This window comes from Camelus bactrianus, chromosome 8 (assembly GCF_048773025.1).
Source record: "Camelus bactrianus isolate YW-2024 breed Bactrian camel chromosome 8, ASM4877302v1, whole genome shotgun sequence".
NCBI classification, from domain to species: Eukaryota; Metazoa; Chordata; class Mammalia; order Artiodactyla; family Camelidae; genus Camelus; species Camelus bactrianus.
The window spans coordinates 30,064,983-30,090,757 of NC_133546.1; the positions used below are offsets into that span (position 1 = coordinate 30,064,983).

Sequence of the window (25,775 nt, forward strand, 5' to 3'; positions counted from 1 at the left end):
TGACACCTCAACAGTGCAGCAGTTTTGAAAGGATTTAATCTCAGCACAAAGAAATCTACCTGAATATTCAGACTCTGTAGATGGGCTGTGCAGCTACCTTACATGTATTACACATAATTTCCTACTCTCCAATCCCCACTCAAGCACTCATCAGCTCCTTGAGGTGCAATACATCAATTCTGTCAGGGGCATCAATAGTTCAGGACTTACGCTGACAGTTCTTTGCATCAGCTGCGTCTCCAAAATATCCATCAGCACAAAGCTCACAGTACCGGCCCGTTATACCTGGCTTACATATCAGACAGGAGCCAGACAAGCTGTCACAGCTGCCAGGAACGGAGAAGTCAAGGTTGTCATTGCATTGGCACGGCTGACACGATTCTCCAGGTACAGAAGGTTGTCCAAAATAGCCTTCTGCACACCTAGGGTGAAAAATTTCATCAGTGAATATTTGGGAGGAACTCATGAAACCCACTGGGGGCTATGTTTATATATTTTTTTCATTTTACCCCTCTCACAGGATACGTTTTCCCTTTAAGTGCTCCTTTTCTCAAGTGCAAGGTGATTTAAAAAAATGTTTCCTGTTACTGCAGTGTAGATACAAGATGAAATCCTGCCAGCCCCACTAGTAATTAGATTTCAGCCAGAAAAAAAAAATCTTGTCACTGGCACTGAAGATGAGACCAAAGCATAATAAGAAATCTGCTGCTGGCACTCTGGAGGAATCCAGGTCCATGTTGGAAAGCCTTTGTAGTACAACACATCATATGTATCTACTCCAATTGGTTGTTTTCTGTGCAAATATGTAGGTTCACATTTTTTGTTGTTGTTACAGCAAGAGCTTATTATGAGGAAACAGGCTCACAAGGAAATTCAGTAGTGAGAATTCAGAATTTATTACAGAGAAAATAGAAAGATTCTCATTATTTGTGTGGGGGCTGTGAGTATCTCTGAAATAATAACAGGCTTTTATGTATTTGCATATCCATACAGAGGCAGATGTCCACTGAAGAATCTTTGCTGAGAAGCAGGCATGCCTGCACGTTATGGTAACATGTCGTAAGGTGATGCTTAATTGTGCCCACAACTCTTATTAACAAACTCTAGGTTTTTTTTTTAAGACTAAATACTATTTTACGTATTATTGGAAAAATGAAAGCTCATTTCTTTATGAGGCATAGGAGAGTTTTTTTAAATTATAGTATCAAATTTCCCTTTAACCACATGTTTTGTTTTAAAATGCTACTTAACGTGACAGATGCACAGATACACCTTTATGCAAGCACCTATTTATATTCTGCTCTGTCTTCTCTTTCAGTTACATTTGCTCATGCTTCATATTAAGCTCCACTTGCCAAAGGAGAAATGAAACAGTGCATCTGAAGTCTTATCCTTAGGTTAGCTCTGTGATCTCTGTGATCTGTGCCATTGTAGCAAAATAGAGTCTTTTGCAGCAAGAGTCAAAAACGAAGGGCAATAAAAACAATGTGGGAGAATATAATTTCAATAGTATAGTATTTTTTTATGTTCATCTACTTACAGATATGTAAGTCATTGTATAGAAAGAAATGCTCTCTACCATTCAAAATAGAAAAGGCTTAAATTATACGAGGATACTTTAATAGCATCATGATTGTGGAGCAATGTCATTAATTTGGTAAAGTACTTTGATAATTCTAAGTTTTCTAAGACATTTATAGGTGCCATAATAAGCTTGTAGAATTACCTTGTTACCATAATTTTTAATGAGATTACTAGTTTTAATTTTAACAAAATATTTTATAAATTGTGAAAGTCATTGTATAAATATTGCTTGGAAGAATACTGCCACCCACAAATATAATTGCTTATCAATTCTCTATTGTAAAATATTAACTAATATATTGGTGCAGAAAATTCCCCCACAATCACTTCGGGAGTGATATTCAATAAAGATAATAAGATCCTTTTGAATTTTAACCCAATTCTTCTTGCCTTACTTGATATTCAGGGCTTATGATCACATCCACATATATTCACATCTCATTTTGTTTACCATTAAGAGAGTGAATTTGGTCCTCTAGAATAACAATATAAAATGATCATTATCACAGACAACAAAACCCCATTATTTTCATCTCACTTTTCTCAAAATGATTTAGTGTCCTCAGGAGAGATGACACTATATAACGAGATCTGGGAATTTTTTTTAATGTAGATACCAATTAATAAGTTCAAAATTCTCTCATAATAATAATTTTAAAAAATCACTTCAAACCAGGAGAAAATAACTACAATTAAATAGAATAAGTGAAGAAGCATCTGTCTTTTATTTTTTGTTGTAGGACATGTAAGGAGACTTACTGAATATACGTGATGCATCATTTATACGCCACTTCACTTAAAGTGAGCGTTCAGATTTTATTACTAGTGTGTGTATGTGTGCAAATGCGTAAGTATGTGCTTCTGTGTATTTATACACAGAACAGTATTCTTAGAGACTTAAAAAATGTTTCAATAGAAATTAAAAGGTGATTCTAGGGTCAGTGAATACAATATTGCTAATCATATTTTATTAACAATAATAGTGTTTTATAGTCTGATCAAGTTGGATTCGCCTAATTAAAATTGGTGTAAATCACAGTCCTTTAAACCTTTCCAGCTTTTCAGATTTTCACTCTACCAAAACAAATTGTACTTTGAAATCTCAAATCCTCTCATTTTCATATGTAAGGCAGAAGGATGACATTTTTAAACAGAGTTTATTGATTTTTTTACTAGAGATGGACAACTTGACATGGCAAAGTCACTGCTCCTTTACACATTCACTAACTTATTTTCAAATCAAACTGTAATATTTTAGAAAAAGACCCTTTAAACGTAGGTAACACATCTAGTTATGTAATATGGTTATTTCTATTGATAACCTAGGAACCTCTCTCTCTCTCTCTCTCTGAGAGAAAATGGCAGAAGTGCAAAGAAACAACGAGAGGAAGAAAGGAAATTGGCGAGACTTTTTTCTTACCTCATTCTGCTCCATCATTTTTTCAGTAACTTTTGGCTAAAATCTGTGGCCTAGGTTCTTACTATCTATACACTGAACACAATGTTTCAATCTCTCTAAGCAAATTAGAAAGGCTCTTGCTTTTTTCCCCTCCCACCCTTCCTTAAACATCTACTGAACACTTTTACATGATATTAATATAAATAAGGTACAGTCTTCAAACTACAGCCCACGGAGAAGAAAGATACACAGTCAACCCTTGAACAACATGCAGGAGTCCACTTATACACAGATTTTTTTTTTTTCCAGTAAACGTTATAGTACTACATGAACCAAGCTTGGTTGAATCCTCAGATGCCACATTGTGGATACAGAGGGCCAACTACAAAACTTTCCATGGTTTTCAACTGCAAGGGTCAGTGTCCTTAAGCCTCACGTTGTTCCAGGGTCACCTGTACTTAAAAATGTCGCAGTGAACTATTAGAGCATGCAAATACTGTTAAGGAAGCACAGAAAAGGGCAGCTAACTCAGATGAGGATTCATTAAGTGCCCTTTCCAGACAATAGAGCTGAATTTAAAGAGTCGGGCAGAGTTAGTCTTAGACAGAGGGGTAGAAGAGGTACAGTCTTCCAGGCAGAGGGAACAGGATTGGCAAAGGCACAGGGGAGGTGACTGGAATATAAATGGGAGTGGCTGTGCAATGCTGTACTCTTACTACCTCCCATTTGACCGAACCAGCTAAAGACTGAGGGAGTGTGGCTGCTTATATGGTGCCTTTCTGAAAATTAAAAAAACGGTGGGCATATTCAGAACAATGAAGAGACAAGTGGACATGGCTGGGCACCCAAGCACAGCTCAGTAGTGTATTGGCAAGAAGAGGACACGCTGGATTCAAGCTCTCAGTCTCCCCCTTGGTTGAGTACCTTTATACAGTGTACACAATGCACAACTACAGACGAGCACATTTCTGAAACCTCACGTGTAGTCACAATTTTACTAATGATACTACCAAGTAAGTATAACCATCTCTCTTATTTCTGAAACCCCATGCTTTGCAACCAGCACTCAGGGTTCAAGGGGACTCAACCATGAATAGAAATTCTCACCAGCATAGTGATCAGATGACAATTAAACTTGGTTCAGCATCAAGACAATTTCTGAAGCAGAGAATACCTAAATTGGATTTTGGAACCACAACTTAAAAGAAACAGGAAGGAACTTCTCTGACACTGAACATAAAGCATGTAGATAAAACTGTAGGTGAATTTCCAAAATACTAACCAATTGAGCCCAGATAACTTCTGCATTCTCAGTGGCAACTGTGAAGCTAGTGTTGACTTTGACCTCTCTCTGTTTACTTGGGGAGGACTTAAAATTGGCCACCCCAGGAGGGGACAGGGTTTAGGGGGGTCCACGTATCCCAGTAAGTTTCTTCTGGTCCTATGGATCTCGCTGGGTGAACTTGCCACAGTCAACGTCTTTCTCCATGAAATGTGATTATGTGGCTGAGGCTCCATATTCAGAACTTACTCAGAAAGTAGCTTAGTGCCCAGTACAGCAAGTATTATCAGCATTTAGCTCACTTTAAAAAAAAAACTTTTAAAAATTGAAGTATATTTGATTTACAATGTTGCATTAGTTTCTGGTGTATGGCGTAGTGATTCAGTTACCGCTCACTTTTTTACTCCATGTCCTTTTTAATTTCTCTTGAAGCCCCAACACTCATCTCTTTTTGACCTCAAAATACTGTCTATTTTTCTACTTTTTCTTCTCTTACTCCTCTTCTCTAGACAGTAAAAGCCTAGAATTTTAGCCAAGTGTCAAGATGAATATCCCATCCCCTCACCCCTGGCCCTCTTCTTTTACTTTTGTTTAAACCATTCCCCAGTAAGATGAAAGCAGTCATATTTCAAAGTATGAGTGCTTTGGCCCTAAGCAAAAGTTTCTGGAAACTGTAACTAGTGTCCTACTTGTGACAGACTATCGATCCCTATTTTGTCATATCTTGTTTTGCCACCCTCTTGTTCACGATGTTTCTCCCTTCCCTCAATTTAAGCAGCAAGGCCATCTGTGCTGCGTGGCTGAGGGAAGGGATCCAACAGGGACAGGAGCAGAAACATAGGAACCTTCTGGACTTTGGCCTCCATCTATGTGAATGTGGCACCTCCTCCTGCAGTTCATCCCCGAACAGGAAATGGATGGAGTTAGAAAGGCAGATGGAGGAGAAATGATAAGAGTAGAGATGTCAGTGGATCCCAGTGTGGAAGGAAGCCAGCAGAACGAGCCCTGTGCCCCCACAGGTGGTAGGAAAGTACTGCAGAGAGTTATTAGACCTGAGGGGAAAGGTAATCAGGGGCACCGGAAAAAGGAAGAGGTCAGCAGAAACAGGTTTGGATGAAGTATTCAGGACTGGTTGGCCCCACCATATGTCCATTGCCCTAAACACAGACACAGTCTCTCTCTCTCTCTCACACACACACACACGCACACACACACACACACACACACACTCACTCGAGTGTTCAAGCCTCTTGGTACTAAGTAAGCTTGCTTGAACTTTGGTTCTAACCAAAGTTAGAGGTGGGAAGTGGGGGTGGGAGAGAAGAGAAAAAAATTTAAAACAAATTTTTAAAATTGGGATATAACTGACATACAACATTGGATAAGTTTAAAGTGTACTTGACTGAGATTATGTGTCCAAGCTCTCACAGCTCCTACATATAAATTTGATCTCAAAATAGAAATTAAATTGAGATTAAAAATATAAATTTATAATTCCCATCTACCTGAGCTCCATAGTCTGAGATGCATTCTTGCTATATGATAAAAGTAGGGATTTATGGTCACATAAGATTAGAAAACGCTGAGGTAAACAAACTGAAGTGATTTTCTTCATTCCAGAACTGGTCAGAAATTTTAACATGCTAATAGATGCTTCCCAAACTTATGTGATCACAGAACTCTATTCCAAGATAATTTACAACTCGAGAAACATGGCTTTAGTTTTCCAATGCTGATTTTGTGTCGATGATGTGCATAAACTAATTACACCAATCATTCACAGAATAGTTCTGATTACAAGATTTTCAATGCAACTGGTATCTTCTTCTTACCCTGACCCTTATTCTCCCTCCCTTCCATTTCAGCCTGCCCATCTTAAAAAATGTTTCTCTTAATATTCTGGATCCATCTAATAGACTTTTTGGCTCATATAAATACAGAGAAATGATAAACCCTAAATATTCCGGGAAAACCCTAGTCCAAATTTTGGCTAGCAAAATAAGACCACATAATATCACATCTTCTACACAATAATAGATTTAGATTATTACTGTTATTTCTACTATAGCTTCAGAGTTCTGTTTTTATTTTTGAAGTACAGTTGATTTACAATGTGGTGCTAATTTTGAGGGAAACCCTCGAATCAGACGACATAGGCCCTTTGATGAGCTGCATGTGCACGTTTCCACCTTTTAAAAAATCAGATTAATGAAGATTTTAGACAGGAAATCATCCTGCCTGTCAGGTATTTCTTTCCTTGGTGATTTTTATTATTCATATTAGAATGTGTTTCAGAATACACTGAATTATTCTCACCCACATTAAAAATGTGAGCTGCTTGAGGGCAAGGACGGTAGAATGCATCTGTTTTATAGCCTTTGTCTAGCCCCGTGCCTAACACATGGTAGTTGGAAAACAAATGTCTGTTAAATAAAATGTAGGATTGTAAATTTCAAATGGTTCAGAAACCATTGTTTAATGTGTATAGAAAAATACGTATCATGAAGCAAAGCAATATAAATACATCAGAGGCTAAGCTCACCTAGAAAAGTGGATATAATGGCCTTGTATGACAAAGCAGCTGTCATTTTCCAGTTGCTAAAAAAAAAAAAAAAAAAAAAAGGTTGCCTGTAGTGAGCCAGGGGGATTAGGCATTTGATGTAAATATGTCTTGGCAATGAGATGTCCTGCTATTATGGAATGCAATATACACGTGCCCTCCTTTTTTATTTTTTCTTAACACAATCAAAGACTTCCAGTTTCCTGATTGCAAATAAATCCTTACTTCAGTTCTGTTCCTCCATCATTAACTTACAGATGCTGCCATACTCACAAGTAGTACTCGTTGCTGCTAGGAGCTGTCATTGGCACATTGTCCACAGCCAGCTAGCTGCTGGCTAAATTCTCTCTGGGTGATTGGCTCTTGCTTCATTAACTTTATGCAGCCTGGTTGAAATAGGGATGATGGCTGCCAAGAGGATGGGAAAATATAGGCAGAAAAAGCCCTCTGTGGCGTCAGCCTTGGTGATCCTGGGAAAAAGCAGGTCACTTCCTCTGCCAGCTCCCCCCACCCCCAGTGATGGCAGCAAAGGGCAATGTTTTCAGTGCTAAACCCAGAGAGATGCTGTGGTGTTTGTCAGTGATATCATTGACCATTTTCAGTGAGACCAAAATACAGAAGAATCTTTTCCTCCAAAAGATTTCAGAAGAAAAAATAATCACACAAATTACATAAAATAATATCCACGGTTCCACTGCAAAGTAACTTAGTAAAATAAACAGAAATTAAAATACTGGCTTAGAAGTAATTAGAAGAGGATATAAATCATGATAATAAATTACCTTTTGTTTTGATTTTCAAATATATGTAAGGTAAATTATGGACCTCTTGCTGAACTATGAACTACACATTTAAGCCACATTTTAAGGACAAAAAGCTAATTATGAAAAATAAATGGTGCCAATGTAGACAGTAAGATAAATCTTAAAGTGCACGACTTTCCACTTGAGCAATACTTTCTAGAAAGACTGCAGGTTAATGCCTAACCTTTAAGATTAAAACATTAATCAAACATTCTCTGAGCGAATGGAGATTTATAGAGTAATTTCCAGAGAATAAATAAACTATAAAAATATAATGCATTTGCTTGACAAGTGTGGTGAGAAACTTTATTTCACCTCACTGAGTGTAGCGGCTTTTCTGGGTTACTGCAAAGGATGATAACGCCTGTGGTTTGATAACTCCCAAGGTGGAAATCACGTTGAAAGACAGTGTAGTATGTGCTTACCTCTCACAGCGTGGTCCTCTGTACCCGACAGGACATTCATCACAGATCAATCCAAGACTTCGGTCCAAGTGGCACGTAGGGCTAAAGCTATGTTGATGTCATTGGGGGATGACAGGGACAAGGAAGAAGCACAGGTACAAAGCCATTAGCAGCACATTTTTATTTCTCTTCTTCCAACACTGCTGTGACTGAAGGGTATGAGCTAGTCATTCTCGTCTCACAGACGGAGATTAGGGTCTGGCCAATGGAGAATGAAACGGCAGTGCTACTTCTGCAGATGTGAACACAGCCCAGTGGAGAGCAGTATCCCTGTGACATGTTATTAACTGACTTTTGACAGTTCTGGGTCCGTGATCATCGGTTACAAGTGGGACTGTACAACTGCTTATTAGGGATTCCCCAGGCCGAGCAGAATACAGCCTTGTGCACTTTCTCTCTAGCCAAATCCTTCCGAATTTGAAGCAGCCCGAAGAAATCTGTTAGAGATTTTGGAAAACTCAGTATGTGGTAGTGGAAGTGGTGGTGGTGATGGGGTGTCTCTGTCCAGTACCCCTGTCACTGGTGTGTGTGTGTGTGTGTGTGTGTGTGTGTATGTGTGTGTACAGGCTGCTGCCCGTGGGGACCTCATGGGTACGCTGTCTACACAAATGGAATCTCAGAAAAGCTCTCAGATGAGATTCCTTCATGCATACTCTGCCTAAATTTATAATAAAACCAAACATCTTGTCATTTCATATCTTATGGCATATTCCAAAGTTTACCTCTCTCTTTGCACATATTTCCAGTTTCGGTCTGAAATAACAGAGTTGAACATCAAGTCAGGAACCAGCAGGTCAATTATGTGCTAGTTTCAGCCTCCATCAACATGTTTGACTTGGACCATACTTCTTTGCCTTGTGAGAGACACCCCTCATGCATGAATATTTACCCCAAGAGTAACACAATGGCTCTCTGAAGAGCCAGCAACTGTTTTGAATTCTGTAAGTTCTGCAGCTCTGCCATTTTAAAAGGAAATGTCCCCAATTAATCTTTCTCCCATTATGTTTTCCCTAAATTTATTTTCTATTACATATGACAGGACAATTCAGTAGAGGCTTGCTTGATGGCTAAATGAATTAAAGAGAGAACAGCAAATTAAACACTGCAAGGCCTGAGATCATTCTGCTCCTGGCACTTGCGTGACTTTGGAATACTTTCTTAACATTTGTGCAGATCAGATCATGAGTACTGCTTTAGAATAATATCCCTCCAGCTTAACTCACAGTAGTCCTATAAAGATTTAATAATTCTTTTATTTATTTATTTTTAATTGAAATATAATTGATTTACAATAGTGTTTTAGTTGCAGGTGTATAGCAAACTGATTCTGTTATATACAGGTATTTCAGATTACTTTCCATTATAGGTTAATACAAGATAATGAATAGAGTTCCCTGTGTTTATACAGTAAATCCTTGTTGCTTATCTATTTAATGTTTGATAGTTTGTATCTGTTAATCCCATATTCCTAAGTTATGCTTCCTTTCTCCTTTTCTCCTTTGGTAACCATACATTTGTTTTCTATATCTGTGAGTCTGTTTCTCCTCTGTATATAGATTCATTTGTATTATTTCTTAGATTGTACATATAAGTGATATCATATATTATCTGTCTTCCTTGGTCTGATTTACCTCACTTGGTATGATACTCTCTAGGTTCATCCATGTTGCTGCAAACTGCAATATTTCATTTCTAATGGATGAGTAATATTCCATTATATATACATAATGTGTGTTATACATTATGTATACATTGTATATATATGTTATGTATTACATAATATATAATATACTGCATCTTCTTAAAACAATGTCTGTTGATGGGCACTTGGATTGTTTCTGTATCTTGGTTATTGTAAATAGTGCTGCTGTGAACACTGGGGTGCATTTATCTCTTCGAATAAGAGTTTTAATCTTTTCTGGATATATGCCCAGGAGTGGGATTGCTGGATCATATGGTAGCTCTGTGTTTAGTTATTTAAGGAACCTCCATACTGTTTTCCATAGTAGTTACCAATTTACATTCCCACCAACAGTGTAGAACAGTTCCCTTTTCTCCACACCCTCTCCAGCATTTGTAATTTGTAGACTTTTTAATGATAGCCATTCTGACTACTATGAGGCAATATCACACTGTGGTTTTGATTTGAATTTCTCTAATAATTAGCAGTGCTGAGAATCTTTTCATGTGCCTGTTGGCCATTTGTGTCATCTTTGGAGAAATATCTATATAGGTCTTCTGCTCATTTTTTGATTGGGTTGTTTGTTTTTTATGATTTAATAATTCTTAGGTTTTTTTTTTTGTTTTAGTAGCAAGCTATTAAAACTACATAGTTCATAATTTAAAAAAATTTCAATGCAGTGGAAAGTTTAAGTGAATCTGTTGAGGTTAAGTGGGGAGAGCCTGGTCTGAGGTATCTTGAGTTTACATATCTTATTTAGATAAAAGATTTCATGTAAGGGGTTCTAGTAACTGCCACGAGCAGCAAAACCAAGTCACACCCAGCCTGTGGTCTGTGGGAGGAGAACCACCTTTCAGAAAGCAACCTGTGGCTAGCCACCCGTGACCCAAAGGGAAGTCCCCATGGGCAATTTTCTTGGCAGGAGTATGACTGCGCTGAAGAGAAGAGGCACATACAAAAATGAAAAGGAACAGAATTTTTTTTCACCCCCATCATGTGATTTGCTATTGTTTTTAGACATAAAAGGAAGGAGTGGATTTTGACAAATCTCTAGGATGCACCTATGTCTTCTTTTAAAATTGGCATTCTTTTAACTACCTAATCGGCTATGGAGAAAGTGACTTAACTAGAAGCCCTACATTTTCCACTCATTTGGGACTAAATGATTGATAGAAAACCCTACCAATTTTTTTTAAAATCCTAAATTAGTTTACCATAAGTCACGTCCAAGGAGCTTGACAAGGCTTTCTACACTTTAAAACTATTTATAAAATAGATTTCAAACTCTTAAATATACAGAAGTAAAGTAAAATGTACTCACTGACAAAAATCAATGTCATTTCAGAAAAAAATTAAGCAATAACAATATATCAGATTTGACTAACTCTTTGCATTTTTAGAGTGCTTTTTACAAATAATTCTATCATATTTTCACAAAGTCCTGTGAACTGTTCGGGGCAGACATAATTTTTCTTGTTCAAAACAATATGCTAATTTCCAGGAGAATTTAGCATAGGATCCAAAACTTTTGATTTCTAACTTGACGCTCTCTTTCTCCAATAACCAAATACTGGCATTCAACTTATTGGTAAGAATTAAGTGAGTCTAAACTTATAATAATATAGCTACTTGACATGATAAATCTAAACAAAACCTTCTCATAAAATATATCTGTACGTGTGCTTCAATATTCTATAAAGAATATAACTGAGAAGGGTTCCCTTCCTTACTGCTGTAACTGTGGTTATAGCTATGGGGAAGACAGCATTCAGCCGCAAAAAAAAAAAAAAAAATTAAAATGAGAAATAAACATATACAATAAAAAATGTCTCTAGAATTTGAATGGGCAAATGCAGCAATTTAACGTTGATTTTGGCAAATATATGACGCTAACTGTGCTGTGACAGAAAGAAGAAACTGTAAGATCATTGTTGACTTCAAGTGATTCCAAGATTATGTCATCCAACTCTAGTTGGCCAGCTCTACACTGGCAGAGGGAGGGTTCAGCTTCCTGGATTATCCACTCCATGCCACAGAAGACACACAAGATCTAAGAACAGCAGTCATTTTCCGCAAACAGAGGAGGAAGGAAAGCTGTTGCTGGAATAAACAGTAAGGATCTGCATGTGGAAATAGTCCTTCTTAATGGCTGAGCATAGATTCTTATATTTATAATGATCCATTTATAAGTAAGTATATATTTGTATATATATATGAATATGTATGTGAACATATGTATATGTATTTATCTTTGTGAATATATAAATGCAGATACAATTCGGTTTGTTCCAGAAAGTATTTAATCCCATCTATCAAAATATGTATATTTAGATAAAAGATGCAATAAGATTAAAGAGAAAAAAGCTAAAGATAAAATCAAAATGCATATTTAAGAAAATGCATATATACATATGTGTATTTATGTGTATGTGTATATATTGTTAAGTATGTTCATTTGATAGTGGCAGGTCAACAGGGAACTGAATTTCCTCTTGGTTTCTGTGATGTGATATGAAATAATCAATTCTTTCATCATTGGCATAAAATTTCCATTATTACGGGTTAGACAATCAGGACATGTTCTATGTTTGCATATACAACACAGGAGCAGTGTTAAATCCTTTTAGTTAAATTGTTACCTGGAACACATGGGTAGGGAAGAGAGACCAAAAGGGATAAGATGCTGCAAAGCATCAGTGAGTGAGGAAGTTAGGGGCAGGGTCATGAGAATGTCCAAGCGTAACTGCTGAGGGAACGGAGGGCTGATAGAAAGAGGAGGAAGACAGATAATATATGATATCACTTATATGTACAATCTAAGAAATAATACAAGTGAATCTATATACAGAGGAGAAACAGACTCATAGATACAGAAAACAAATGTATGGTTACCAAAGGAGAAAAGGAGAAAGGAAGCATAACTTAGGAATATGGGATTAACAGATACAAACTATCAAACATTAAATAGATAAGCAACAAGAATTTACTGTATAACACAGGGAACTCTATTCATTATCTTGTATTAACCTATAATGGAAAATAATCTTAAAAATATATATATATATAACAGAATCAGTTTGCTATACACCTGCAACTAAAACACTATTGTAAATCAATTATATTTCAATTAAAAATAAATAAATAAAAGAATTATTAAATCTTTATAGGACTACTGTGAGTTAAGCTGGAGGAAAATGAAGGGGAAACTCATCTGACTTCATCACTGTGGTTTGAGCCACATAAATTTTTGAAATTTCTCAATAAGTCTTTTCATCTTTCAGTTCAATGATCTCCGTTCTACTTATTTTCAGTAGAACCATTAAACAAACACATATTTCTTTCATTGCAAAATAATATGAAATCTGACTTAATGTCCATAAATGAATCTTGTAAATTAGAATTGGGTTATTTTCTGTCTCTAAACCTGAGTTTCTCATTCTGTAAAATGGGATCATATAATCTACTGAGTAAAGCCTTTCATGCTGATAAAGTATGAAGGCAAATACTTGGGAAAGTGCCACAATAAATTATAGATACAATTTAATAACAATTAAAAATGTTTGCCAATATATGTTGATTTGTTTAATGTTTAGGGTATTTAGTTACTCATTTAGTAATTAAAGTAGCATAGGGTATTTAGTTACTAATTTAGTAATTCAAAGTGGCAGTTTTTTCATCTTGCTCTAGTCTCTTACACTTGAGTAAGCAAAGCTTTGCCAAACCCTAGAGCAATTTTTTACAATGGACATTCACGGTTTGTCTAACATTAAGTTCTATTTTTTTTCTTCTCTTCAATGTCTCTGCAATTGTTTCTATTTCTATAGCCCCACTGGAAGAAACACAGAAAGGTGAATCAGAATATGTGGGTTTTAATATTGGTTCTGCCACAAGCAAGCTGATTGATCACCATCAAGTCTTCGAATTTCTCTGGAGTTTAGTTTCCTTTCTGGTATACAGGACTAGTAAAATGCATGATAATCACCTATGTGGACACAAAATAATATGTAGTAAAGTGCCCTGAAATATCTAACACACTCTAAAATTTTTAAAGAATGTTTCCTTAAATTTACTATTTAATATTCTTTTGAAGAAACTTTATTATAAATATTATTTTGTCTTAGAATATTTATATTTCTCTGTTACAAGTACTAATTTAACAACAATAATTCAGTGTGGCCCCTTGAGTGAGCCTCAGAGTCAGCTCTAGAAGTGGCCCATTCTTTCAAAAGTTTAAATTTTAGCATTTATGATGCACAGAAAGAAGTAGTATTCACAATGATGTTAACAGATAGAACTTAAGGGCCTACCCTCCGTCCAGTCTCGTGCCAAGAATATCTCTAATTTTATTATATAACTGATGAAAGTCTATAATGATTTCAATAACATTATTTATTCAAACACATCGTAAGTGTTCAAGGCCAGACAATCATGTGTCTCTTTCACATTATATTTACTCTATAAGCTATATGATGCCAGAAATTAATGAATATAAAACATTTGAAACATTTACATTTTTATTTGCTTCTCTAGAAATAAATTTCACTACCTAGTTACAATCTATAGCTAGAATATATACATCACCAAGATGAGAAGGCTAAGCAGTGGACACTGTATATAGTTGATGCAGTTGATATATACGTATAATTTAAATATTATGTGCTTGTCTGTATTCATACATCATAGTAATTGTACCAATCTATCTCTATCTCCCTACACATTTGATTTATTTTGCAATATTATCTAAGAAATTTGGAGCCAAAATGCTTGTGATTTATAAGATTTATGACCAGGGATTAAATAGATAAATCACAAGGCAAAACTATCACTAAGCCTAACACTTCTAGATGAAGGTTGCAGCAACCTTTAGCTGAATTATTTTTTTTTTCCTGAATAACCTGTGAACATTCAAATTCCATCTTCTGGATAATATGTGACTATTCAATTTATTCCTCAGAGTTTCTAACTCAGATTATAAGAGTAATGACCTTTAAAGAACTTTTTTAAAAGGAGAGTTTCTCTAAGTCATTAAGCGCCCCGTTATTTAGTGAATAAAAAATCAGGTTATTAGATTAAAATGAATTTTCCTCATCACAACTGTGTAGCTAAACTATGTTAATTTTCAAAGTTGTTTTAAATTTAAAAGACCTAATACCTCTGAACACAAACTTCTAGAACTTTTAAACAAAGTGGATTATCAGTGTTCCTTCTTTCTACTTATAAAAATGCCACTTTTTATTTGAAGTAGGGTTGATTTACAATATTGTGTTAGTTTCAGGTGCATAGCATAGTGATTCAGTTTTTTTGCAGATTATATTCCATTATAGGTTTTTACAAGATATCGGGTATAAACCTCTGTAAAAATGCCACATTTAAAGTTGGAATTTAAAATAAGCCATTACACTCTATTACCAATTTTACTTCTAAGAAAAAAATTATTACTTAATAATTTAATAATTATTTAATGTAAGTGAAAGCACCTTGTAAATTAAAGGATCTTTAAATATTTGGTGTACCTGATATTGTTATTATTGAGTTGTCTTTATTTTAAAGAATCAAGATCTGCATAATATACCACATTAGAAGACACGTACTTAAGAGAATACTATCACTGGACACTGAGACTTCAATCCCTTTGGGACTGATGGATGGTGCTTTAACACTTGCTGACTTTCTCTCTTCTTTCAGGAACACAATTAGAATCCATTTTAAAGGAGAAGCACAGTAAACAGAGAAGGATGGGTCACAAATGTCTGTAATTACCCAAGCAAAGTTGTCTCTCTAATAGCTCTTCTGCATTTATGGTAATGGTCCAATTTGAGAATAAATTTATAAAGCCTACATACTCCCTCAGCTACACAGTCCTGTAAATGTATTAGGCTAGGCTTCATGTGGTGCTATGAATGGCCAGCTCTGCTGGATTGACAGCTGTGCTAATGCCGTTGACATTTTGGCTGAGAAGGAGTGCAATGCAGATGAGAGGCCAGATGCCACCCCTCTGTTTTCCTCAGTGAAAGTTTTGTGTAAATTGGATGGTTCTGGAGAATTCCATTCCGCCATGAGTCAGTTCTCCATTGCTTGCTCTAACCCTTCACAAGTATACCAGAGAGCTAGGTTTGTGTCATGTTATTACCAACATATTCATTATTTTCCAGATTTCTGTTTCGCCTTCTTCCTCTTCTCTGACATATCTGGTTGCTAAAGGAGCTTCAGTTTTGTAACCACCCAGGCTCATGCCTTAAATTCTGAGAATGTTTTGATCACGATTTTTTAAGTTATTTTTTAACACCTTTATTGTGGTATGGTTCCTGTACAGTAAATGACACATATTTCAAATGTATAATTTGATGAATTTTGATAGCTACACTGATGAAACCACTACCACAATCAAGATAGCTAACATTTCCATCACTCCCCAAGAGGTGCAACTTCTGATCACTATTGTACTTTATCCCATTTCCCACTTAAGTCTCTTAATGTTATCACTTAAAACGCAGTGTGCTTTTTAAAGAAGCCCTCAGATTGTAGAGAAATGGAAAGCACATGGACTTTAAACTTAAAATTCCGAATCTGATACTTCAGTATTTTATGACTCTGAGCAAATTACTTAATAATAATGGTGAGCCCTCATTTTGGGCTCACCATGTTCACTCATTGTTTCAAGTGCTTTGCGTATTTTAGTTTCTGTAATTCTCACAACAACCCTATGAGAGAGCCCTATTATCCCAACTAATGAGAAGAGAATTAAGGCACAGAGAGTTTAAGTAACTTTCCCAGAATTTCACAGCTAGAAAGTATGAAACACAACATTGTAAATCAAGGCATTGTAGCTCCAGATTTGGCACTATAATGCCCTGTCCCACTCAGAAACTCTTTTCTTAATCTATAAAATGAGAGGAATAATATCCTCTCACTCATTGTTTTTGAAGATAAAATAATACTAAATACAGCGTTTGACCCTATGCCTAGAATGTAGTAGTCTATTTCTATTAAATATTAGTTCTTTCTCTTCTTTTCCAATGACTAAGGTGGAAAATGCTGATGGAGGAAGGTGGTTGGGGAAGAGGACCACGATTTCATGTGGGCTAAAGCCTAGCTCTAATGAGGACTTTTAAACTTAATGACAGAATAATTCACAGAGCCTTTGGTTTGTAGTATTCTTGGACTCTAGTAACAAAATCCATTTTTGTTAGGAATATCTTGAGTAAGACATCAGAGTATATAACTTGATAACACCTTCACATTAAAAGACTGTCACTGATAAATTCCATTAAAAATCACAAAAATTATTGCTCTGCAAGCATTATTACAGTATTTAGAAAAAGCTGGAAAGAACATAATATAATATGAATTTTATTAAGCACTAAGCTTACCCTTAAGAATATTCCAAAAAAGTCTTTGATTTAAAATTATAGTTATTTACAATTTTTACTAGTAACAAAGTATTGATTATTGTTCAACATAATATGCCTCATTAAAATAAAAATGTTTTTTATTTCAGGGTCTTGCTTATGTATTTGTGTAAGGAATGGCTGCCCTGAGGGAAAAGCGAATTAGAGCAGCTAGAATACAGTGTTCTCTTAAAATGTAAAGGGAAGGGCAGACAAAATATATACTTTTAAAAGCCTGCTACAAAAGGTTGTTTTAGGTGAACAATTAGAAAATTTAAAAAACAAAGAAAGAAATCTGAATGAATAGAAAAATTGTGTGAAGTTTGCATTAAACTTTTTCAAGCTGTAGTTTATGCAAAATAAGATGCTAATTACACCCATATTTCAATATTTATAGAATTTATAATATAAAACCACTATAACTGTTTCAATATGACAAACATATATATACACAACATATATGATACTATGATTAACCATATGATAACTGAGGGATAGAATTGGTATTTAAAGGTCAACTAGATCAACCTCTTATTTTACTTTTTTGAGAGGTTTATGACTTGCCCCAGAGTCACAAATACATAGAATGTGACCGGGACCCAAATGAGTAGCATTTATATTAGCAGTGTTTTTATTATTTATGTGTGCGTATGTGTGTTTGTGTGTGTGTGCATGTGGATACGCGTCTATGTTTATATAATATATGTCTGTTCTTTGGAGTTGCTTTAGAAATTCTATTTGAGTTCCGTCTTAGATATTAAATCTCCCAAACTAGAGCTGAAATATAAAAAATTCTGTAGAGTAAACAGCTATAACTTTAAATATTTTATATTTAGAAAAACTCGTATTATCTTCCCGAGAAATTCATGCACATATTTATTATTTATTTATGTGTGACAAGAGAAAGGGTAAATTCTATATCAAAAATGCACTTGCAGAACTGGATTCCCAACTCATGAGAGAAGTTTGTTACTCACTTATTGGATGGGATATTGAGTGGACAGGCACAGGGCTGACAGTCGTCAGAGGTTCCTTTAGTAGGATCACCATAGAAACCAGGAAGACATTTATTGCAGTAAGGTCCACCTGTGTGATCCTTACAGTTCTGAGGAAGAAATGCACATCAGAGTTTATTATTTTGATTTCAAGCATCAACACGTTACCAAAAATAGGTCTACAGAGTCATTAGTCTGTTCCCCGCCGGGAAGCATAATTTTCCACATTAAACGGTCAATTTTACAGCTGGGAAATAGCATTGAAAGTTAATTTAATATCTAGCTTATAAACTACATGCTAGTTTCAGCATATGCGTACTTACAAAAAGATGACTGAAATTCATTATAATTTTTTTCCTTATGCAAATCTTATGCAATCCTTTCCTCCTCTGGTTTTTAATTTTTTTCTTAAGGAAATATACATGACTGTGAGTGCGTGTATATGTATACAGTCCTAGAGTCTTAATAACATTTGTTTCATGGAAACTACCTGATTTTAGGTAAAAATCAATTGTTCAGATTAAAACTGCTGACTTAGAGAACTGTGGCTCACACAAATCTTCTGAGACTATGGCCCTCTTACCTCAGAAGTCTCTGATGATGTGGGCTAATGCATTACATCTGTGAGGGGCTTGCTTGATGCATAATTAAATAATGAGAATAGTGAAAAATTTAAAAATGTATACTAGTATATAATAAAACCACAAGGCACATAACAATTTCCTTCAGACATTGCTTTTTAAAATTGAAATGGCATTTTTCTACCAATTACATATTTTTGGAACCATGTCCTTTTTAAAAATTAAAAAATCAAAATAAAACAATTTATATCTCCATTTCTTCATATTAATTAAAGTATATTCATCAACTAACATTGTCTTTACAAAATTCATCAAGATTGGTAAAGGTGAACAATCAGGTAATCAACCAATGAAATTGTCTAGAAAGCTTCCAATAACACCATTTGATAAATTTTTATGATGTTTTGGTATCATGTAGGCATAACGTCTTCAAACGCCAATGATATAATGAAATGTATCTACTGTCTATTAAATATAATACAATATAGATTCATTGTGACTGAAATACATTTCTAATTTTACAAGCATATAAAATTCTATTTTTTTTCTCATTTTGAAAGAGTCTATCACAGTTTGGGGTTCAAAATCTTTAACTTTATCATTAATAACCAAACATGTGGAGGAAATAGCTAACAGCTAAATATAAATTTATTTTAAGCATAAAATAAAATTTTATTAATCTGGATGAACAGTGGGATAATTAGCTTGAATTAATAAAAGTTCTGAATTATTATTTATTTCAGCATATTTTTTAAGAAGCTCAATTTTAACTACATTTAGTAAATGGATTTAATAACAAACACACATTAAGTAAACACTTTTGAACATAGCTTGTTAAATTCCTTGGGGAAAGGGACAGACTTTTTATTGAGTAGAAGATACTAAGTTAAAACCCAGTAATTTAAATCTGGACCACTTGCTTACATTCTGTAAAATGTAGGAACTAAAGATCATAATTTATGAAGTTTTCAAGTTCTGAAATCCCATGACAGTTTCATCAACTACAAATGAATAGGTAATTCTTTAGTATCTGCTGATACTTGAAAATAGATTTTTCTTCAAGGTATTTAGAATTCTCTCTCAAATTTATTTAGCAATTTTCTATCAAAGTAGCAAAGATGTTAAATTCACTACCAACACTTGTCTAAATAACAGTAATTGGGATGGGATGTGCAACACATTAGATCAGTTTGATGACTGGCTTTCCTCTTCCATTTCACCTTCATATTAGTTCGTTTTTTGCACTATTCTTTGCACATTATCATACTGACACAATCAAAATTATATCTTCAAAGACAGGGATTTTAAAAAATAAGATCATAAAACCAATTATGTTTTAGCCATGTTGAAAATAGTTTTCTAAAACTCAGCTGAAAATCTTGTACAACCCAGAGACCTCGCTTTTCTTTACTGATTTAAAAGAAAAATAACATGTAGAAGTTCCTTACATTTCCTACTGTCGTATTTCACTTAATGGAAATAATAAAATTAATCTTAAAACTCAAGTGTTTTTGCAACTGAAACTTAAAACAGTATTAGACAGCAATACAATGAAAACCCAAACTGAAAAAGATGAAAGGTTCACTCTGATGGGCTGGTTATTTTTACAGGTGTCCTGCTACAAAAGTGCTTTCAAATGTCTGTTCACATCACTCGTCACAAGAACAGTGACAAGGAGCAAGTATGCAATCTTCCCCTATGGCTTTGAATGTTTCCTAGGTCACTTCAAATGTACCCTGAGTTAAAATGATCTTCTTATGTAGGTCCACACTATGACAGAGGTCTGGATTTCAATCCAATATCAAAAAATAGTTCAGTTCATTTCTAATTAGATTTCAAAGCCAAACTGAAAAGCAGTTTATCTGTAAATTTCATAAATTTTCTGTTTAATTTAGGGAAAAACATAAATAATTAAAAAGAAGCTAAAATGCAGGTCAGCTGAACAGTATGAATGCCTTTGGTGTGCAACATTTAAATAGTTTCTGTAAGATTCATTGTGTTATTTGAAGTGGCCTCCTATCTCCTTGTCCATGAAATAAAGTCAATAAACTAGATTTCATTAGTAGAAAGCCTCAGATAAACACAGATCCTCTCTCTACTTCCTTTCCAAATTATGCTGAATGAAACTATTTTATTCTAAAACAACAGGCTTTCATTCTTAGAAATATCACATAACCAAATGAACCAATAGCATGATTTTAGACTTAATGAATTCAACATACAATGTTACTATCAGAAGCATAAGCCTGGTATTGTGATATATTTATTTTGGTCTTTTAGGGTTAAATAAAGCACATCTATATCTGTTCCGGGCTGAGTATTTCCTATTGCATGTTAGTGAAGTGTTTTAAAGGTAACTATATTTTTCCCAAGGTACATTTTAAAAGACTCATTGTATAATTAAAAAAAAAATCACTTAGTCTTTCTACTCATAACAACGCCATTTGAAAAATCTACTGATTCACAAGTTAAGACTATCGTGCTTTATACTGCAATGCAATTAAACAAAATCTTCTACAGAGAAAATAGAAAGAACATCAATAAACCTAAATGCCAAATCACACTGAAACAAAAGCCTTGAATTTTCATTTTGGATTTTTCCCAGAAGCTTTTAAGTAGAAGAAAAAGGTGGGGGGAAAGAATGAGCAAAGGAAAGAGAGAACATTAAGAAATACAGATAACAGAGCCTGCCTTAAATTCTACAGGGAAATGAGAGTATGATATCCTCCTAAATTGGCACCATTTCAAATTGTGTTTCTGCAAGACTAATGAAATGAGAAGTGTTGTTTCAAGCTTCATGCCATGTCAGGCAATATAAAACTAACATGCCCTTGAGTTAATCAGAATGGTCTATTCAGTGTAATTCTCCAATCCAAAGGCTTTCTAGCAGGATGGAAAGCGCTTTGCCCTTTGCAAAGCTTTTTTTTCTGGTTCAAGTAGAGACTTAATTGTAGGAGTAAGCAGCTCTGGTGAATATGTACCACATTTATTTATTAATTTTTAATCTACATATGATTATTTAGTTAAATGCTAAAATTTTAAAACCAAAAACATACAGTGTGCCCTCATTTTCAAAGTGAAAAAAACCTGAATTATGCCTATTACAGAGGTTATATTTTATACTTTTCGTATTATGAGGATACACATCATTTCCTGATACAGTAAGTACAGTCTTCTTAGGTAGATTTTTGGAAGGGATGGAAACCATATATACTCATGGTAGGTATGTATCCCAGTCATTAGTTATGTTTCATTATGATGTATCTGATCCTAATTCAATTCTCAGACTAATATGAATAAACGCTTTCTAATACTTGTTAGTCAGGGAGACCACATACGAAAGGACATTCTCAGCTTCCAACTCAGTTCAATGTAAAGCTATTCCTCATCAAATCACTTCTTGACTGAAGTGTTTTAGGTCCCAAAGGTAGTAATTGAATTGCAGGGCCTATTGAGCTGATTTCAGCCCTCTCAATCAGCATCCCCAAAGGAGAAAGCACTTACCAGGCATTCTCCCGTGACATCATCACAAGATTCAGCGTGACCAAAGCATTGACAGGGTTCACAGATGCCACCAAAAATGGTACCGTTAACGCGTCTGTGCCTAGGCCAACAAGACTGAAAGGAACATAAGGTTTCAAGTTAGTCTCAGGGATATTTAAAAAGTTTGTTTTTTTGTCCTTTTAGATAAAGGAAAATATTTAGGTAGCAAACCCAGCAAATGTGCTTGTCAAAGCACTGCCATTGTTGAAACATTGCTACAGAGCTATTCTTCCTAACACGCGGGTTTTGTACTGACCTTAGTATTATTGGCAGGTATGAGATTAGAGGAAGCATTAGCTTGATGTCTCTTCTGAAATAGTAAAATAAAGCAGAGATATAAAGAGTTGAAACGTGACAGTCTCAAAGTAAAAAGTACAGACAAGAAAATGGAAGGAAAAGTTACTGAAAAAAAGCAGTTGACATAAATGGATTCTTCAGAACCTTAGCCTAAGAGAGCACCTAATGTCGTCGCAAGGACTGTGGATCCTCTGGAACATACTCCCTTTCCCACATACAAACTGTCCTTAACTCTGTCACTTTCAGAAAATCTTTGCAATCATTTGGAAGAAAGGTAGCACCCTGCTCTCACATTTGATCACACACAAGGCTGTCTTCTACACATAAATAATTTATACCTCTCATTCTCAACTTCCTCCATCCTATTATGCTTTCTCAAGTTACATAAAGTAGTTTATGATTTATTTACCATACATTCTCTTGATATTTTATTTTATGGCATTATTCTACTAGGACTCTGCTTTTTAAGTCTGACACACTTTATCGTATAAAAATAAAATTAATATTAGAAAAAGGATATTTGGGTCTTAGAGTATGTATGTATCAGTGCTGGCCTTCAGTCCATCATCATGTTTAAGTCTCTCTTCTCTGGGGGTCCCCACAAACTGGATGAGATGCAAAATAAGGAGGGTGAGGGGGACAAACATCACTGCCCTTTAGGAGCTTCTAATCTCCCTCAAGTTAAAATTGCATTTTGTGGTTTATTTACTATATTTCTGGAGGGTTATCACAACAGAATATATCATGAAAAGGCCTTTTTTTTTTCAGTTTAAAATGGAAACAAGAGAGAAGCCACTGAAGTAATAAAGTATATAAAACTGTGTTGTGTATTGCTGGAAATGTTCCTTCTGCCTCAGGATATGAGGACTCTTAAATTTGAACATCTATAGCAAACACATAAAAAAAGAATGAGCTGATACTTCATATCTGAAAGGAAAACAAAAGCAACTTTCCTCTTAATTTGGGCAGTACAAAAAAAAGGTGTCAATTTCCTAACCCTTCCTAATAATTTATCCTCATTAAAAATTTTTGCCATTCTAGATTCATTACAGAAGAGCTTTTGTAATGTAATCTGTATTTCTAAAAACTGGTGAAGCTACATATCCAAAAGTGGGTAGAAATTAAAGGGGTTGATAACAGGGAAAGAACTGATTACTGCTTACAGGACAAATACTCATGGAATTGTCATTAGTAAGTGCTCTCTCTCTCTCCATATATATATATGTATGAAGTCCACAAGCCTAAGTATGTATCTCCATTTGGCATATTCCCCTCTGGAACAATGGGGGTGATGTGCAGAATTTCTCATCCTCTCAAAGGAATATCACTCCACTTGTAATCTGTGCTCCAGTATCTATTGTCTTCCCAGTATTCCCTCTCTGCGCTGCATCAGTAATAGCTTTCTTTTCTATTGGTTCATTACTATCAGCTCAAAAATACGATTGAGTATTGTATTAAAATTAAAAATTAGCTACCAGAAAAAAAGACAAAATTACTTCCTTAATATCACATAACTTCCATTTACCTATCTGTTTTTCCTTTCTGTAAGACTGCTCTAAAATGTCTGTTCTTCCTCATATCCCCTTCACGCTTCCTTCCATTCGAATCTGTCTTGTGCCACCACCACTTGATTAAAACTGTTCTTGTCCATGTCAGCAAATTCCATGTAGCCAAGCCCAATGGATAATTCTACAATTGACATTTTATCTGATCTCTCATCAAGATATGGTTTAGTTGACTCCTATCTCCCTCAAAAGCCCTCCCCTCAAAACTTCCATGATATGACAGTGTCCCAATTTCCACCCCATCTTTTTGCTGTCTCCTCTGCTTCGACCCACTTCTCACTGTCAGGAACCCCTAGGGGCTTAGTTACTTTCCTTTTTCTTCCTCCACACTTTCTCCTAGGTCATTTTATTCAGTCCCCTACTTGATGATTCCTTCCAAATACATATCTCTAGACTAGACAGATATTCTGAGTTCAAGACTGCATGTTCTCAAGTGAAAGTTGACAAACACATCATAGGTTTTCCAAATCTAGTATTTCTAAAATGGACTGCTGATTCCATCTTCCTCACCATAGCTTTTCCTTTCCCAATTTTCTTCAGCTCAGTAAATGGCACCACATTCAATTGCTCAAGCTCATCATCTGACTCATTCTTAAAATCTTTATTTCTTTCAACTCTCCCATGGCATGTCCATCAGTAAGACCTATTGGTTCCACTACCAAAATATACTTAGAAGAAACACATGTCTTTCTACATCTTCTGCCATTATCCTAACAAACCATTGTCATCATTACATTCTACCACAGTAGTATATTAACCATTTTCCTTCCTACTATCCTTGCCACGGATAATACATTCTTCATACTGTAGTTATATAATGAGTTTTTTTTTTAATGTAACTCAGATCATGGCACCACTCAGTTTAAAGCTTTCTAATGATTTATCATTGCACTTAGAATAAAACCTCAAGTTCTTATCGTGCATGCAAAGTTTGAAAAGGCCTAACTCCTCCAGTCACAGCTAGTGCCACTCTCCCCCTTGCCTACTGAGCTCCAGCCATACCTACCTTCTCTCAGGTCCTTGCAGACTCCAAACTCCCTTTCACTTCCTCCTCAGCTCCTTTTACCTAGCTGACGTGAAACTCAGTTTAGATGCTACTACCTCAGAAAGCCTTCCTGACCACCTTTCATAATGTAGTCCCTCTCATCTCATCTTCCTATACTCATTCTCAGTACCTCTCTCAAAGCACCCTGTTTATTTTCTTCATATTTATCTAAATTTTCTTTCTGGTATATTGTCCAGCCCACTTGAGGGCAGGGACCATATCTATATGGTTCATCACATTATCCTCCAGGTCAGGGGTCTTGATTGTCTCAAAATGTATGGCCACCAATATCTGTTAGCTAAAATGAAAGTATGAACACTTCCATGAAGTGGTTAATATTTTCATCATAGAGAAGAGGAAACTGATATTCGACTTAAAACACTTTTTTTCACTACCCAACTTTGCTTTCACTCCCTCACCTGTCTCACTTGTCAAGTGAAATAAATTATGATGACACTAGGAAAGCAAGACAATATTTGAAAGATGAACTGTGGAGGGATTTATAAAAAGTACAAATGAGAAAAAGGGTTCTGAATCAATATCATAGCCCCAAACAAAACAAAAGAGAATGATTTTATAATTGAGTCC

The 25,775-nt window shown here is 35.2% G+C and overlaps 1 protein-coding gene across 1 annotated transcript in view; it reads right to left on the reverse strand.

Annotated features, from left to right (window-relative positions):
• Positions 1-25,775, reverse strand: part of LAMA2 (laminin subunit alpha 2) — a 516,774-nt gene that overhangs the window by 204,838 nt on the left and 286,161 nt on the right. The window contains exons 16-19 of the mRNA XM_045524726.2: positions 22,242-22,355; positions 18,139-18,266; positions 8,054-8,140; positions 211-422 (exon numbers count right to left, since the gene is read on the reverse strand). Coding sequence (XP_045380682.1) covers positions 211-422; positions 8,054-8,140; positions 18,139-18,266; positions 22,242-22,355 — 541 coding nt within the window. The remainder of the gene's footprint in view (positions 1-210; positions 423-8,053; positions 8,141-18,138; positions 18,267-22,241; positions 22,356-25,775) is intronic.